A 13379-nucleotide genomic window follows, 5' to 3' on the forward strand; every position below is an offset into this window, starting at 1 on the left:
TCAGGAAACCAAGGACCATTTTAGCATCAAAGAGAAAGAGAAGAGGGCTAGATGTTCTTGCAGAAGCCTCAGAGCATATGGATTAAGGGAAAATAACTAAGTTTTGGTTGCATGAGGACATGCAACACCTTCATAGTGGGGGTATGTTGAGCCTCGAACCTGCACCTTCCTATACACCCTCTCAGCCTTCTTTTTCCACTCATTTCATCCACCAAGTTGATTAAATCATTGTATTTTAGTTTAAAAAAGAGCTTTTGACATGGTTTTCTAACTACGCTGATGACTGTTGTTTGGTTTAGAATTTTGTTCAGACAGCTGCGGAAGCTTCTCAGTTTCCGCAGCCGACACAGGTTTCCACAGCCGACCCAGGTTTCTGCAGCCAGCACAGGATTCCGCAGCCGTTTTGTCAAACACCATGCTACAGGTGTCCTCTGAAGAAACGAGCCACATGGGCAAGTTATAGGAGTCAAGGACATGGAACGTATCCCTCCAGATCATCCAGCATGCCCATAAAAGGCCGCGGTCAAACAAGGGGCAAAGGATAGTCAACGGAAGTGTTCAGCGGTGGCACGGCTCTGCGTAGCTCTGTTTTTGAGCACGTGAAGCTACGTGGCACAGTCCTTAGCCACGAAGACATCCTGGTAGCGTGAATCCAACAACCATACCTCTCATATTTAATAAACATGATGACAGTTACCTAGATCCGGGCTGAAGAGGATTTACGTGTCTCTGGCAGCGTGGTTAATAGCGTAGATTTAGTTAATTTGTTTAGCTTTCTTTCCTTATAAATAACGCGTCCATGAACGCTGTAAAAGTTAATCTCTTGTAATGTAATTCGAAGTTGTTGTATTTCCCCACTGCACTTTTACGTTTCTGTTTAATATATGAGAAGACTGGTTTAAACTTAAGCTTGTAGCTGTTCGTTGAATCGGCTGAAGTGGCAGAGGGCCCCTGCTCACTAAAGCCTTGTACAGTTGTCCTTTAACTCTTGCATTATTTTTTTTTTCCTGTTCATGTATATTAGCTGTACAGTTGTCATTTAAATGTTGCGTTTTATTTCATCATGTATATTAGCTGTACATAACAAAGCTTTTTGATTTCTGTTGATTTACATTTTCATTGTTGCTCTTTTATGGTTACAACTGATCAGTGTTTTCTGCAGGTTTTCTTAGGCAGCCCGGGGCAATTTTTCACCTTTTCTTTTTATAACTATTGGCATACGAGATCATCTTGTCTTTGTCGCTGACTCTTGTTTTCTAAAGTTTGATTTCCAGTACTGTCATTTCCTTAAGTTGTACATTTATTTTCTACTCTTAGATATCATGCTATTCATCTATTAACGGTTTCTTTCTATAATCAAATAACTTTATTAGGAACCAGAATATCACTCATTATAGCTTGATTTAGTTTGCTTTAGATCTCACATTGCTTGACTTGTTCATGATTGTTTCTCACAGGGTAAATTAAGCTGAAAGGCAAAAGGTCAAGAGAGTTAAAGTAGTGTGATTAGTTTCTTTTATGCAGTTTAACTTCTTTTAGATTTCACATTGCTTAACATTTCATGATATCTTTTCACAAGGAAGATTGAGTTGAAGAGTTGAAATAGTGTGGATTAGTTGTTCTTACTTTTAATTGAATTTAGTGTAGATTTCACTTTCATTTTCATTCAGCAACAGAGATACTGGGCCGATGTCATTAGTTCGTTGTTTGATGTCTTTATTTCTTTTTAAGAATTGATTTCATTGCAGTTATTTTAAAGCTTTCTTTCTTTTAAGTTTTGAAAAACCACTTAGAGATCACCATAATCATCCATATTTCACTTGCTTTATCACCTTTTCATCATCTCACATTAGGGAAAGATAAATCCAAAAACAAACTTAAAAAACTAAAAACGACAAAAGACTAAGGAAATGGTTATCTAGTACATATAGTACACTTCACTTCGTCAGTTTATGAACCCCGGGTTGACATTTTAAAGTAGCAATTTAGACCTCACTAAATTGACCAAACACAAGGCTCAAAAGTTGATGATAATCATTCACAATGGTTATTTACCAGAGGTGGGTTCATTTTTTAATGAGTTTGAACTCTGGTGAAACATATGCTCATTGCTAGGTTTAATTTTTAACGAGCTTGAACTTCGCGTAAAACTACTCGTGCCAGTCGTATAATAAGGATGTCTCATCAATAGGTTCATTTTTTAGGGAGCTTGCACCATTCGAAACTATGTTCTGACTCCTTTTATTATGTAAGCTAGGAACAACCAATCCTACGAGTTTAAAGGGTTAATAACCTACAAACTAAGAAAATAAATGGTCATTTTCCACTTTCACGCAAAAAGGTTTGCATGCCCCCAGGTATAGCGAAGTAGAGTTTCCTAGGTTACCTCTCGATTTACAGACAAAACATTTGTTCTATCGGGAAAGGCCTACTTTTTCCAAGTTACCCTTAAATTTGCAGACAAAACATTTGTTCTATCGGGAAAGGCCTACCTTTTAAGAGGTATCTTATTTCAGTCTAATCCCATTTTCCTAAATGGACGGGTGTGTCAAACCAGTCATATATCCTCTACGGAAACCTACCCTATACCTGAAGTTTTCCTGCCGAAGCAGACAAGGTGCATGCCCCCTGGGTTTCAGTCACAACTACCGAATCACTCGCACTCATCAGGTGGACGGACTGGGGATTGATGAGACATTCCTTGTGCAAAAAGACCTTTTAGGGATGGCATTTGACTATTAGCTATGTGTGAACCGAGGAATGAAAGTTGGTCTACGAGTTGGACCACTCTGCCTTCATGCAGAAAACACATTACTCGAAAGAGTGAGGAGACAATGGCTCCCATGCTATAAATATAGTCACGCCCAAGGAGTAGATTGTAATCTAAAGGTCCTTGGACTACCATTATGTTCAGATAAACGGTTTTCCTTCTCAAAGTTATAGGAAAACTTGGAAGGATCCCTAACGGTCGACTGGTTCCTTTATCAAAGCCTGTCAGATTTCGCATCTCAGGCAAAAGCGATGGCGAACCAAGCGCTTTCCAAGTAGTTGAGGAAAGGATACTCACAGAAGCCCCTTCATCTATGATGGTACCAACCATGACCATTTTGTAAGTTTGCACTATGATTCGAAATGGTACATTAGATGGTAAACAAGGTCTGCCTAGTAGATTCCAATCGAAGGAAACGACTAGGTTGCTTGGAGGTGGGACCGAATAAACGGCCGAATACAACTCTGACAAACTTCCTTCCTGCGGTAAAGGGATGGGTAGAATGCCCCCATGTTCATCGGAGTCTGTGTTTATGAAGAGAATTTGAACAGTGTCATTCTCATTCTCTTTGGTGACTGTATCATTTGGAGGTAAATCTTCTAAAGCCAAGATGGGGTCGACTGCCATCTCGACCTGTTGACTTTGGTCCGATGTGGACTCAGAGGGTTTATCTTCAATGATAGGTGCTTCGACCGACACCAAAGGTGGGTCAGTCAGATTTTCAACTAGCAATGGATTCGGCAAGAGTTTCTTGTATCCAGGAGGGAGTCATTGCGGTGATGTAGGACGATTATCCAAGACTCTTTTAGCTTCGTCCAGGAAGGGACAACGGTGGAGGGCATGATCACCTTCACACAGTCTGCAGGGAAATTTAGATTTCCCTTTTTATCTGGTGACTTCGCTTTCACTAGTTGACGGTGTACTTTCAACATGATCGTCAGAGGTTGACGACACCAGATTGTGCAAGTGGGGAGACCAGTCCCTTAGGATCCGTGGGATGCAAGGACAATCTCGATGATAGTGGTCTCCTTTGCAGATGACACATGGAGATTTAGGTTTAGATGGTGTAGTGTGTGTATTTTCACTAGATGATGCGTGGTTGCCCCTTTTTTCCATTGGCTCCTTCTTCTTCTTCTCCTTCCCCTTCTTCTTCTTCTCAGTTACTTGGTTTTTAGTTTTACTATCTTCACCAAGCGAACAGGAAGAAGGAGGGGTTGAGATAAATGAAGTAGAAGGTTGGGGGGGAACTCTGGTATCATCTAGTTGCCAATTCAAATGTTCACGAATCACGGTGATTTGAACGACAGAGGTCGAGAAAAGCCATACCGGCAGGCCAATTGCCAGTCCAGGAAGGGACAATGTGGCCATATGAGGTGCACCAACATCTCCCCAAGACGAGAAAGGACTAGGGGAAATCCTTGGTTGGTGGACTCCATTTTCTCAACCTAAGACCAACGAGGGAACAATGACATTATTCTAATTAAAATAAATTTTAGACGCTTTGACACAACTTGCTTTTTCAATTTTATAGAGTCGAGAAAAAACTAAAGATGACTCTAGTCGCCTTCAATTTTTAATGAGCCTGAAGTGACAAGTGCTCAGATGGACCTTTTCCTTTAAGGAGTTTGAAAAGGAATGAAAGAGACCACTCTGGAAATCTAGATAGAGGGACTACCAAACCAATTGCAAAACTGCAGAATACTTTTTACGGTATGACAATCAATCTTCCTGAATGTTGTGTTCAATGCATTGCGATCGATAGGGCGGCAGACACAGCTTCCTAAGGATAAAGGATATAGCCTATTGTGGTCTCCCAGTATATACTCGACGATACGTGGGAGCACAAGTCCACACTGGCACTTGTCATCTCAAAGAGGAGGAATCACCCAACCTATGATGAAAGCGACAGTTACCAGGCTTTACGATGCCGTAATACGTCTCTAGCCTAGACTTCTAAATGTTGTGCATTAGGTTCCAAAGCGTTTTTATGTTAATTGAATTTAGTTTACAGTTGATATTTCTTAAGAAGTTTGCCTTTAAGTTTCACCACGTGATTTAGATATACAATTCCTAAAATGAAATCTAAGATGATAAACAGTCATTTAATCTTCTTTTTGCAATGAAAATCCTAGCTACAAAGGAAAGAGAAATGAAATCCTTTCAACATAGAGCAGAGAGCACACACTAGATGCACTGTCATAAATCAAAATCAAGAAGCAGTCTAAATGCAAATGCACATGCATGTATTTGTTTTCGCTTTCTCAATGTGTGAATGACAAAAAGAATGCTAAGTACAAATCTAAATTATTTCTTCTTTCAAAGCGACAGTACTAATGTTTTCTTTTCAAAAAACGGAAAGGAGACAAGACGACACTTTATGATTTTGAATTGAAAACTGCTTTCAACACTTGAAATACTACTAATTCAGATCAAATACAAGAGTAACAGTGTAATCGACTATTAAAAAGAGAAGGATTCTTTTCCTTGGCTGAAAACGACACTTGCGACACTTTCAAATCAAAAGATGATAGTTCGATTAAGCTACTATTTTGTAAATGAGAATTGTGAATGGCGAAAAATGCACAAAAACATTCACAAATATATTCACAATGGAGGTTGGATGATGCAAAGAAAGGGGGTTTCAACAGTGGTCTACTGATCACAGATAGCAAAACTCCTAAATAAAGTTGAAGAGAGTGAAGAAAAAACCAAAATCTGGAAGCAGATCTAGTCTTGTCTGATCATCGCACCTGTAACACAGGGAAACAGGGATACATCCCACCTACTGCACACAGGAGGTGCGATGCGTCCAGATTTCCAAGAAGACAAGGTGCAATGGTCCAGGGACGAGACTTTAACTTGGTTTTTGGTCATAGTTTGCAGCCTAGTTCAGGGATTTAGGTCAAGCAAATGATAGTCAGTAACTACAAAGTAAAGGGGTTGATCTAATGAGGTTACTTAAGCTAACTCTAGGGCACTTAGGATGTTTGCAAGTCAATTGTTCAGTTCATAAACAAACCCTAAGATTGATTGAAGCAGAATTGATCTACTTTGCACTTGCATAGTAAATGCAGTTCGAAGGCTAGCTGGCTTAACTTTAGGCTCCGTCTGTGGTTTATGAATCAAACAAATAGAGATAAGCAATCAAACTAATCGCTCCCCAGTGGAGTTGCCATTTTGTTATCGGGAAATCTAGTGTCTATTCAGAGCTGCTAGTCCCACTAAGACGGGTAGCTATCTTAGAAACAAACATATTAAAGTCACTTGTTTTTCCTTTACGAGAGAGAGATGAGAAAGAAGCAGAGAGTACCAACCTCATTCTTCCGCTTGGATCCTTGCTTGTTTCCTTTCACCTTTGACAGAATCTCGCCACTACTTCCTTACTTGTCCCACTTCAAGGAGCACCTATAGATTCACAGCAGCATAATACCATCAAAGCATAGAGATCTTTCACTGTAAACAATATAGGATCAGATATATATTAACCATACAAATGCATATATCAACACAATATTTAGAGATACACAAGAATATGGAGGAAAACTCAAATAGCTTTATTAGTAACAGTAGTAGAAGAGAGGATTACAACCACTTGGTCTAACCCAGCACCATCCTCCCAGCTTGAAAGCCCTCTTCACCTCACACAAGGCAAGATCACCCAACAATGTCTTCAAAGAGAAACCAGCAGCGCCTCTTTGCAAATTACCAAATTCCAACCTCTGGATCTCTGGGATGAGGGATCCATTTATAGATATTTGCAGGGGGTTGAGTCAGCTTCTGGGATTTTGATTAGTGTCATCTCTCTGATAGTTCTTGGTTCCACTTGGAGATTTCATGATCTCTTACTCATCCTTGGGTGAATTCAGGGAGGCAAGTGTCAAATCAGCAGCTTGTAGAAGATTCTCAGGGTCTCCACTTAGCAAACTGCTTGTGCCATTTTTCTGCTCTCACTCATCGCACCCTATAGAAGGGATTTTTAGTATGCATCACACTTTTTGCATGTGGTAGGTGAGATGCATCGCACCCTTTGCCTGGGAAGTCTGTATGGTTTTGCTTTAACCAATTCTGAGTGGTTTCTCATGGAAAACTTCTAGGAGATAATGTAATCAGCTGACCTTGCTCCTTTAGGGTATGAAACAACACTTTTAGGGACTTAGAAGCCCTTGGTTTATGGACATATGTGATTTGGGTTGCAGTGCCCAAATATGTCTATAACAAGCCGGTAGCTAGATTCATAAGAGGATGCATGCTTTGTTGTACCATAGAGCCTAGCAATAGGAAACAAGGTCGATATCATCCCTTACCTATACCTACTCTTCGTTGGGAAATAGTTTCAATGGACTTTGTGGTAGGTTTACCAAAAACCAGGAAGGGACGTCACTACCTGTTCATGGTAGTGAACATGTTCAACAAGATATTTGTTATGATTCCCTGTAAAAAGACCATCAATGGGAAAGAAGCAACAAACTTGTTCTTTGGATAGATTTGGGTGCACTTTGGGATATTATGGATCATTGTTTCATACAGGGATACAAGATTTATCAGTGCATTTTGGACTACATTATGGGATAAGATGGACACAAAGTGGAAGAGATCTACAATATTTTATCCACAAAGAGATGAGTAAACAGAAGTAGTCAACATGAATTTGGTCCAGCTTCTTAGGGGATACAATCAAAAGCATCTAAATACTTGGGACTAAAATGTGGTATATATACAACATTTTTACAATAGAGTAGTGCACACTTCTATAGGAAAGTCCCCATTTGAAACTTGTTTTGGATATTTGTCACTTTCACCTTTGGATATTGCATATGGGAAGCAAGGAGGAGTGAGGGGATATCTTACAAGAAATCCTTTAAGGGCTGAAAAATTTATAGAGAAGATTAGGCAGATAAATATATAGGTATAAGAGACATTATAGAAGTCACAGGAGAAGTATAAGGCCAAGCATGATAAGCACAAAACAAAGAAATCATTCAAGGTGGGAGACAAAGTACGGATACAATTGAATAAGGAGAAGCTACAAGGGCCTGGTTAGAAAATCAAGGCTGTGAGGTATGGTTCATTTGAGATACTGGAAAATGTGCATGATAAATCCTATCGAATCGGTTTACCACCATATATGCACATTTACTCAGTTGTGAATGTAGAGAATTTGAAACTCTAAGAGCCTTCCATCTTAGATTAGGAAGAGGCACAAGTCCTACCTTCTATGGAGGATTTGGCAACAAATCCTCAAGCAAAGTTGAAAAAAGATACAATTTTTCAGGAGAGGTCCTAAGCTACAAGACATGGGCAACATGACCTTTGGTAGATTAGGTGGAAGGGACAACTTCCAGGAAAAGCTAAATGGTACACTAGAGATAATGTGGATGAAAATTTTCCTCACCTCATTTAGTAAAATATTTTGGGTACCAAAAGGGTCCCAATATGGGGAGGTGTGATCCATATTGGATCATTATATTGTTTTCCATCCATCTTGATGCATTTAGAGTGGAAAAAGTGGAGGAATCAGCTCACAGAACCATTTTTACCGGTGGGACCCAGTTTGGCAAAATAAGGTCTAGAACTTTCCACAAGCATTTTGAGGCATCAAATGACAATTTTTGAGGTTAAAACTTTACCGCTTTGGCATGAAACTTGCTCATGTTATTTTACACACATAAACCTTTCCAATGATGTAAGAATCACATCAATTAGAGTATGTATGCGAAAGTTATTCTACATAGAAGTTGACCTTCGTGTTTTCACCACCATGGTTTGAGAGGATGCCACATTAGCCCCCATTATTTATGGAAAAGGAGCTAGCCACATGTTTGTGATGTAAAAGACTTTAGAAGATTCTATATTGTAACTATGGTTAAGAGTTGATGTAGTTAAACATAACCACTAGTAGGCTATCAAAATGTGTTATAACCGGGCCACTATGAAGAAGACACATTCCATACTTTCAAGAGCATTTGATTCCATAATTGAGAAAATATAGCCAAGAGAGATAGGAGGTAGAGCACACAGAGAGGATATGTGCACTATAGTAGCCCACGAGGCACGTGCCTTACTTATTTATTCCTGCAACCATATTTCCAGACATAGAAAGAGAGAGAAGCAACCTCACCTTCCAACTTGGTTTTCTCTTGAAAGGGTTTCCCAGATCATAGCTTGTGTATTATGTGTGTGTGAGAGCTTGTTTTGTCATTCTCTATTTTTGTGAATAATTCCCATTTTCATGCATCCACTAATTACAATTAAATCTACAAATATAGAAGTATAATAAAACTGTGATAGTGTAGAATTTTCATATTTTTAATATAATATTATCATATATGTTGTGGAAAACTGCCTAGCGAAATATCCACAAAAGTTTACAGATAAATATAAATTTTCATTTATATATATATATATATCTATATAAAAATGAGAAATTGTAATTTTCATTAGTATAGGAAAATTACATATTGTAGATGTGTTTCGCATATTTTGGATGTGAGGCTGAGTGCCTATCAAGTAAGAGTGTATCAAAATAGCTCAGTGCACTCCACGTAGGGAGGCTTTGTCTTCAATATTTTTTATAATAAAGATAATCAAAAATCTCCTCATAGGGAGTAAATATGTCTGTCATTTATAAAAATCTGATAATTTAAAAACATAATACTATAAACATGTGCAAAAAAAACATGCTCCTGCTGAGCCAATTAATCTATATAGTCCATATATGGACGGTGGTAATACTAATAATGGGCATCGTCCCTCTGCTCCTATATCAGCCATGTGCCACGAGGCCGGATCGCAGCTTCCTTGGATAACTGGTCGGCAGATTGGTTGCATTCCCTATAGATATGACAACAAAAAAATAGATCAAAATGTGTAATGAGTCTGTTTGCCTCGTCCAGTATAGGTCTCAGAGTGTAAGCAGAACAATTTGATGTTTTGTTAATCCACTTGCAGACAATTTTTGTGTCCCCGTATATATGAATATTCCTGCAATGTTTTTTGAAAGAAAATTGAATGAAATATTTAAGAGTGATTAGCGTTGCAAAGTTGTTGGTGCCCCTTCCTAGGGCCATTTGGATTTGTAGTGGTGGGAATCAGATAGGTATAGAATTGCTCCTCCCTCACACCCACTGTCCTGTGCTGAGCCATCAAAAAAATCCCAGGGATGTTCTCGATTGATGTCTTCAAGTAAAATGTGCCTGGGGGGGGTTGTCATCATCCTCAGGTATGGAGCCATAGTCTCCTACGATACGGGAAATGATTGAGGGCCAATGAGGTATGATGTCCTGAAAAATGCATTAGTTACAGGCAATCCAGATCGCACAACAAATGATGAGATGAAGATTTCTAGCCTTGGTTAGGGTCACAGTGTTCCACCATGTGGTCCAAGCTTCCAACACTGTCAAGCCCTGCCATGTGCAATTGGGGATGGTTGTCAAAATGATAGAGTTCCAAAGGTCCTTTATGACCAGGCAGGTAAGAAAGAGATGATCTATTGATTCAGATCTGTTCTTGCAATTGAAACACCAAGTGGGTCCATGTTGATCTCGTTTGATTAGATTGTCTACTGTGGGAGCCTTATTTCTTAGTACTGTCCACATGAATAATCTAGATCTGGGTGGCACCTTTAACTTCCACAGGTGTTTCCACTAAAATTCAATAGCCTGTGGTCTATGAACAGAGGTTAAGCAGAGATATCCCTCCTTAGGGGAGTATACCCCATTTTTAGCATGCGCCCAGATAATCTCATCATCCCCTTCCACAATTCTGATGTGTGATTCTATCAATGCTGCTATATAGTCCTCCCAATGTTAATGCTAGATCAGAGGGATGTGAAGGCTACGAGCAGATTTCTAGGCCTGATAAAATATGGTGGTGTGCTCCAGGTCTGCAATGTGACTGATATGTGTGATACCCGAATTAGTAAGGTGTAGCATGAGATCTTGAGGCAGTCTGTGGGCATTACCGCATCCTATCCAAGGGTCTAATTCAATGCAGACTGATGTGCTAGATTGAATTTTCCATGTGAGCCCTCCTCGGATAATAGGCATGGAGTTTAAAACAACTTTCCAGATGATTGAGATCCCTGTTTTGTTCCAGTTTGGTTGTCAGATCCAATCCATTAGATTTAGGGGGGATATGTATTTTATATAAGCCACCTTTGTCCATAAGTTGTTTGTAGTGATCAATTTCCAGCCTAGCTTGGCTGCCAGTGGAGATGAAAAGTCCTCCAGCCTTTTAATTCCCCATCCTCCCCATTTATTTGGGAGAGCAAGTGATTCCCATTTGGCCCAAGAAAAGATTCTCCCTGACTGATTTCCTTTCCAAAGGAATCTGCAACAGAGGTTTTGTATTCTGGAGAGGATACCATGGGGGATCCATGCCAATGACATCCAATATACAGGGGTGGCTTCAAGAATAGCTTTGATGAGTACTAGTCTCCCTGCTCTAGAGAGGTACTTATGATACCAAATGTTGAGCCTTCTTTCTAGCTTGGAGATTAACCATGTCCAGTCTGCTATCTTGTAACCATGGGGTTTCAGTCTGTACCCCAGGTATCTAAGGCCATCCTCCATCTGCAGAAGAGTGAATGGAAATCTATGGAGTGCATACTGTATCTCATGAGGGGTGCATCCTGTGGCTGTAATGGTGGATTTAGTATTGTTGATGACCATACCTGTAGCAGTTTGAAATAATGCTATGGTGTTCTGTAAGTTAGTCAGATCCCCAATACCACCATTGAGGAAAATCAACACATCATCCACGAATAGTAAATGAGTCAGAATACATCTGTCGGTGATCCTGATACCCTTAAATCTTCCCCTGCTATGTTCTTCCTTAATAAGTCTACTGAGCCCTTCCATGATAAGAAGAAATAATAATGGGGATAAAGGAAAACCCTGCCTAAGTCCTCTTTTTGAGTGAAAGAAAGGTGTTGTTGATCCATTTACAAGGACACTAAAAGATATATTTGTTATACAACACATGATCCATTTTATAAATTCAAAGGGAAAGCCTAGATGTGTTAGGAGCATTCTGATATATAACCAACTTGCTCGATCAAAGGCTTTTGAGAGGTCTACCTTGAGGATCATACCTTTCAGCTTCTTCAACTGTATAGAGTGCATCACTTCTTGTGTTGTTCCAACAAATTCATGTATCTGTCGATCTTGGAGAAAGGAAAATTGTTCAAAGGATATGTGGGCAGATAGTATGGGATGGAGACGATTGGCTATGATTTTGGCAATGATTTTGTAGATACAATTGCATAGGGAGATGGGGTGGAAGTCATCAAAGGAGACGAGGTTGTCTGATTTGGGGATAAGGGCAATGAAGGTGGAATTGAATGCCTCATACATCTTTCTAGTGATCCGACAGTCTTCAATGACCTTCAGGAGATCTTCTCCAAGGATGTCGAAGAAAGCAATGTAGAACTCAACTGACCAGCCATCTGGTCCTGGGCTTTTGTCTCGCTTGAACCATTTTAAGGTAGCCTCAAGTTCCCCCATTGTGACCTCCCTGTTGAGATCCATGGCAGTCTCTTGGTCCAAAAACCGAGGAAATAATTGTGCCACTCTGATGACTTCAACAAGAGTGACATTGGGAGGTGCCTTGTAGATCTGCTTGAAGTGGGATGTGGCTAGGGAGGCTAATTGCTGGAAGGTATTCACTCTAATCCCCTACTCATTTGTCAGTTGCCAAATGGAGTTGATAGCTTTTCGGCCATTTGCATATTTGTGAAAGAATTTTGTGTTATCATCTCCCTCAAGCAACCATATCGCTCTACTTCTCAGCCTCCAAGTTTCTTCCCGGTCCTTTAGAATTTTACTTCTCTTAGCTATTAAGGTAGTGAGCTTCTCCTTTTGTTCAGTAGTAGTAAATCCCCTCCCATGCTCATCTTCCAAGGCAACAATCTCTGCTTCAGTGTCCCTTAGGGTTTGATCATCCAATTCTCTCTTGTTGTGAGCCCAAATTTTTGATAATCTCTTTAACTCCTTTAGGTTATGAGCAAAACCTTCTGCTATATTCCCACCAGTAGCAGGAGGGTGGGTCTTCCAATAATCAGTTACCATTCGAATATAGGCTGCATATTTCAACCATGTAGACTTGAACTTGAAAGGGGCTTTGGGTTTGTTCAATCCACCTCTTATTTCAAGGTATATCGGCAAATGATCTGATATACCCCCTGAACCAACCCATTGCCTATAGTTATAGCCCATACCCATCAGTCGCTCCTTGATGAGGAAGCAATCTAGCCTTCTAGCAAGGTTTTCCTCTCCAATTCTTTCGTTCCTCCAAGTATGTTGAATTTTTGCAGATGAAATATCTATAAGGCTGTGATTCTCCAGGATGTTCTCAAGGAAAGCAGATAGGGAGTCAATTTGGGTATGGTGTCCCATGACTCCGAGAATCCAATAGAGAAATTTAAGTCTCCTCCAAGGATTATATTGTCCTTTTGCAGAAGATTGGTGTTCAATAAATGCTCCTAGAATACCCCATGATTTTGACATGGCCCATATACATTGATAAGTCTAATGTCGAAGCCAAGTTCAGATGAGAAGATGTCCGCCCCAATGTTTCCAATGCCTCCCCATATGCTACATAGCTTGATAGT

General features: G+C 39.8%; 1 protein-coding gene across 1 annotated transcript; it reads right to left on the bottom strand.

Moving 5' to 3' along the window:
• Positions 1-12444: 12444 nt before the first annotated feature.
• LOC149234414 (uncharacterized) lies at positions 12445-13164 on the bottom strand. The gene has a single exon (XM_089368267.1). It carries the CDS (start codon positions 13162-13164, stop codon positions 12445-12447), a length of 720 nt encoding a protein of 239 aa, XP_089224393.1.
• Positions 13165-13379: the final 215 nt, after the last annotated feature.

Source organism: Pinus tabuliformis, chromosome 8, assembly GCF_031772625.1.
Source record: "Pinus tabuliformis cultivar Carrire ecotype Pingquan chromosome 8, CPIR1, whole genome shotgun sequence".
In the NCBI taxonomy this organism is placed as follows: domain Eukaryota; kingdom Viridiplantae; phylum Streptophyta; class Pinopsida; order Pinales; family Pinaceae; genus Pinus; species Pinus tabuliformis.

Excerpts from the sequence above, each read along its gene's own strand:
- LOC149234414 (XM_089368267.1), bottom strand. The coding sequence starts at position 13,164 with ATGGGACACCATACCCAAATTGACTCCCTATCTGCTTTCCTTGAGAAC.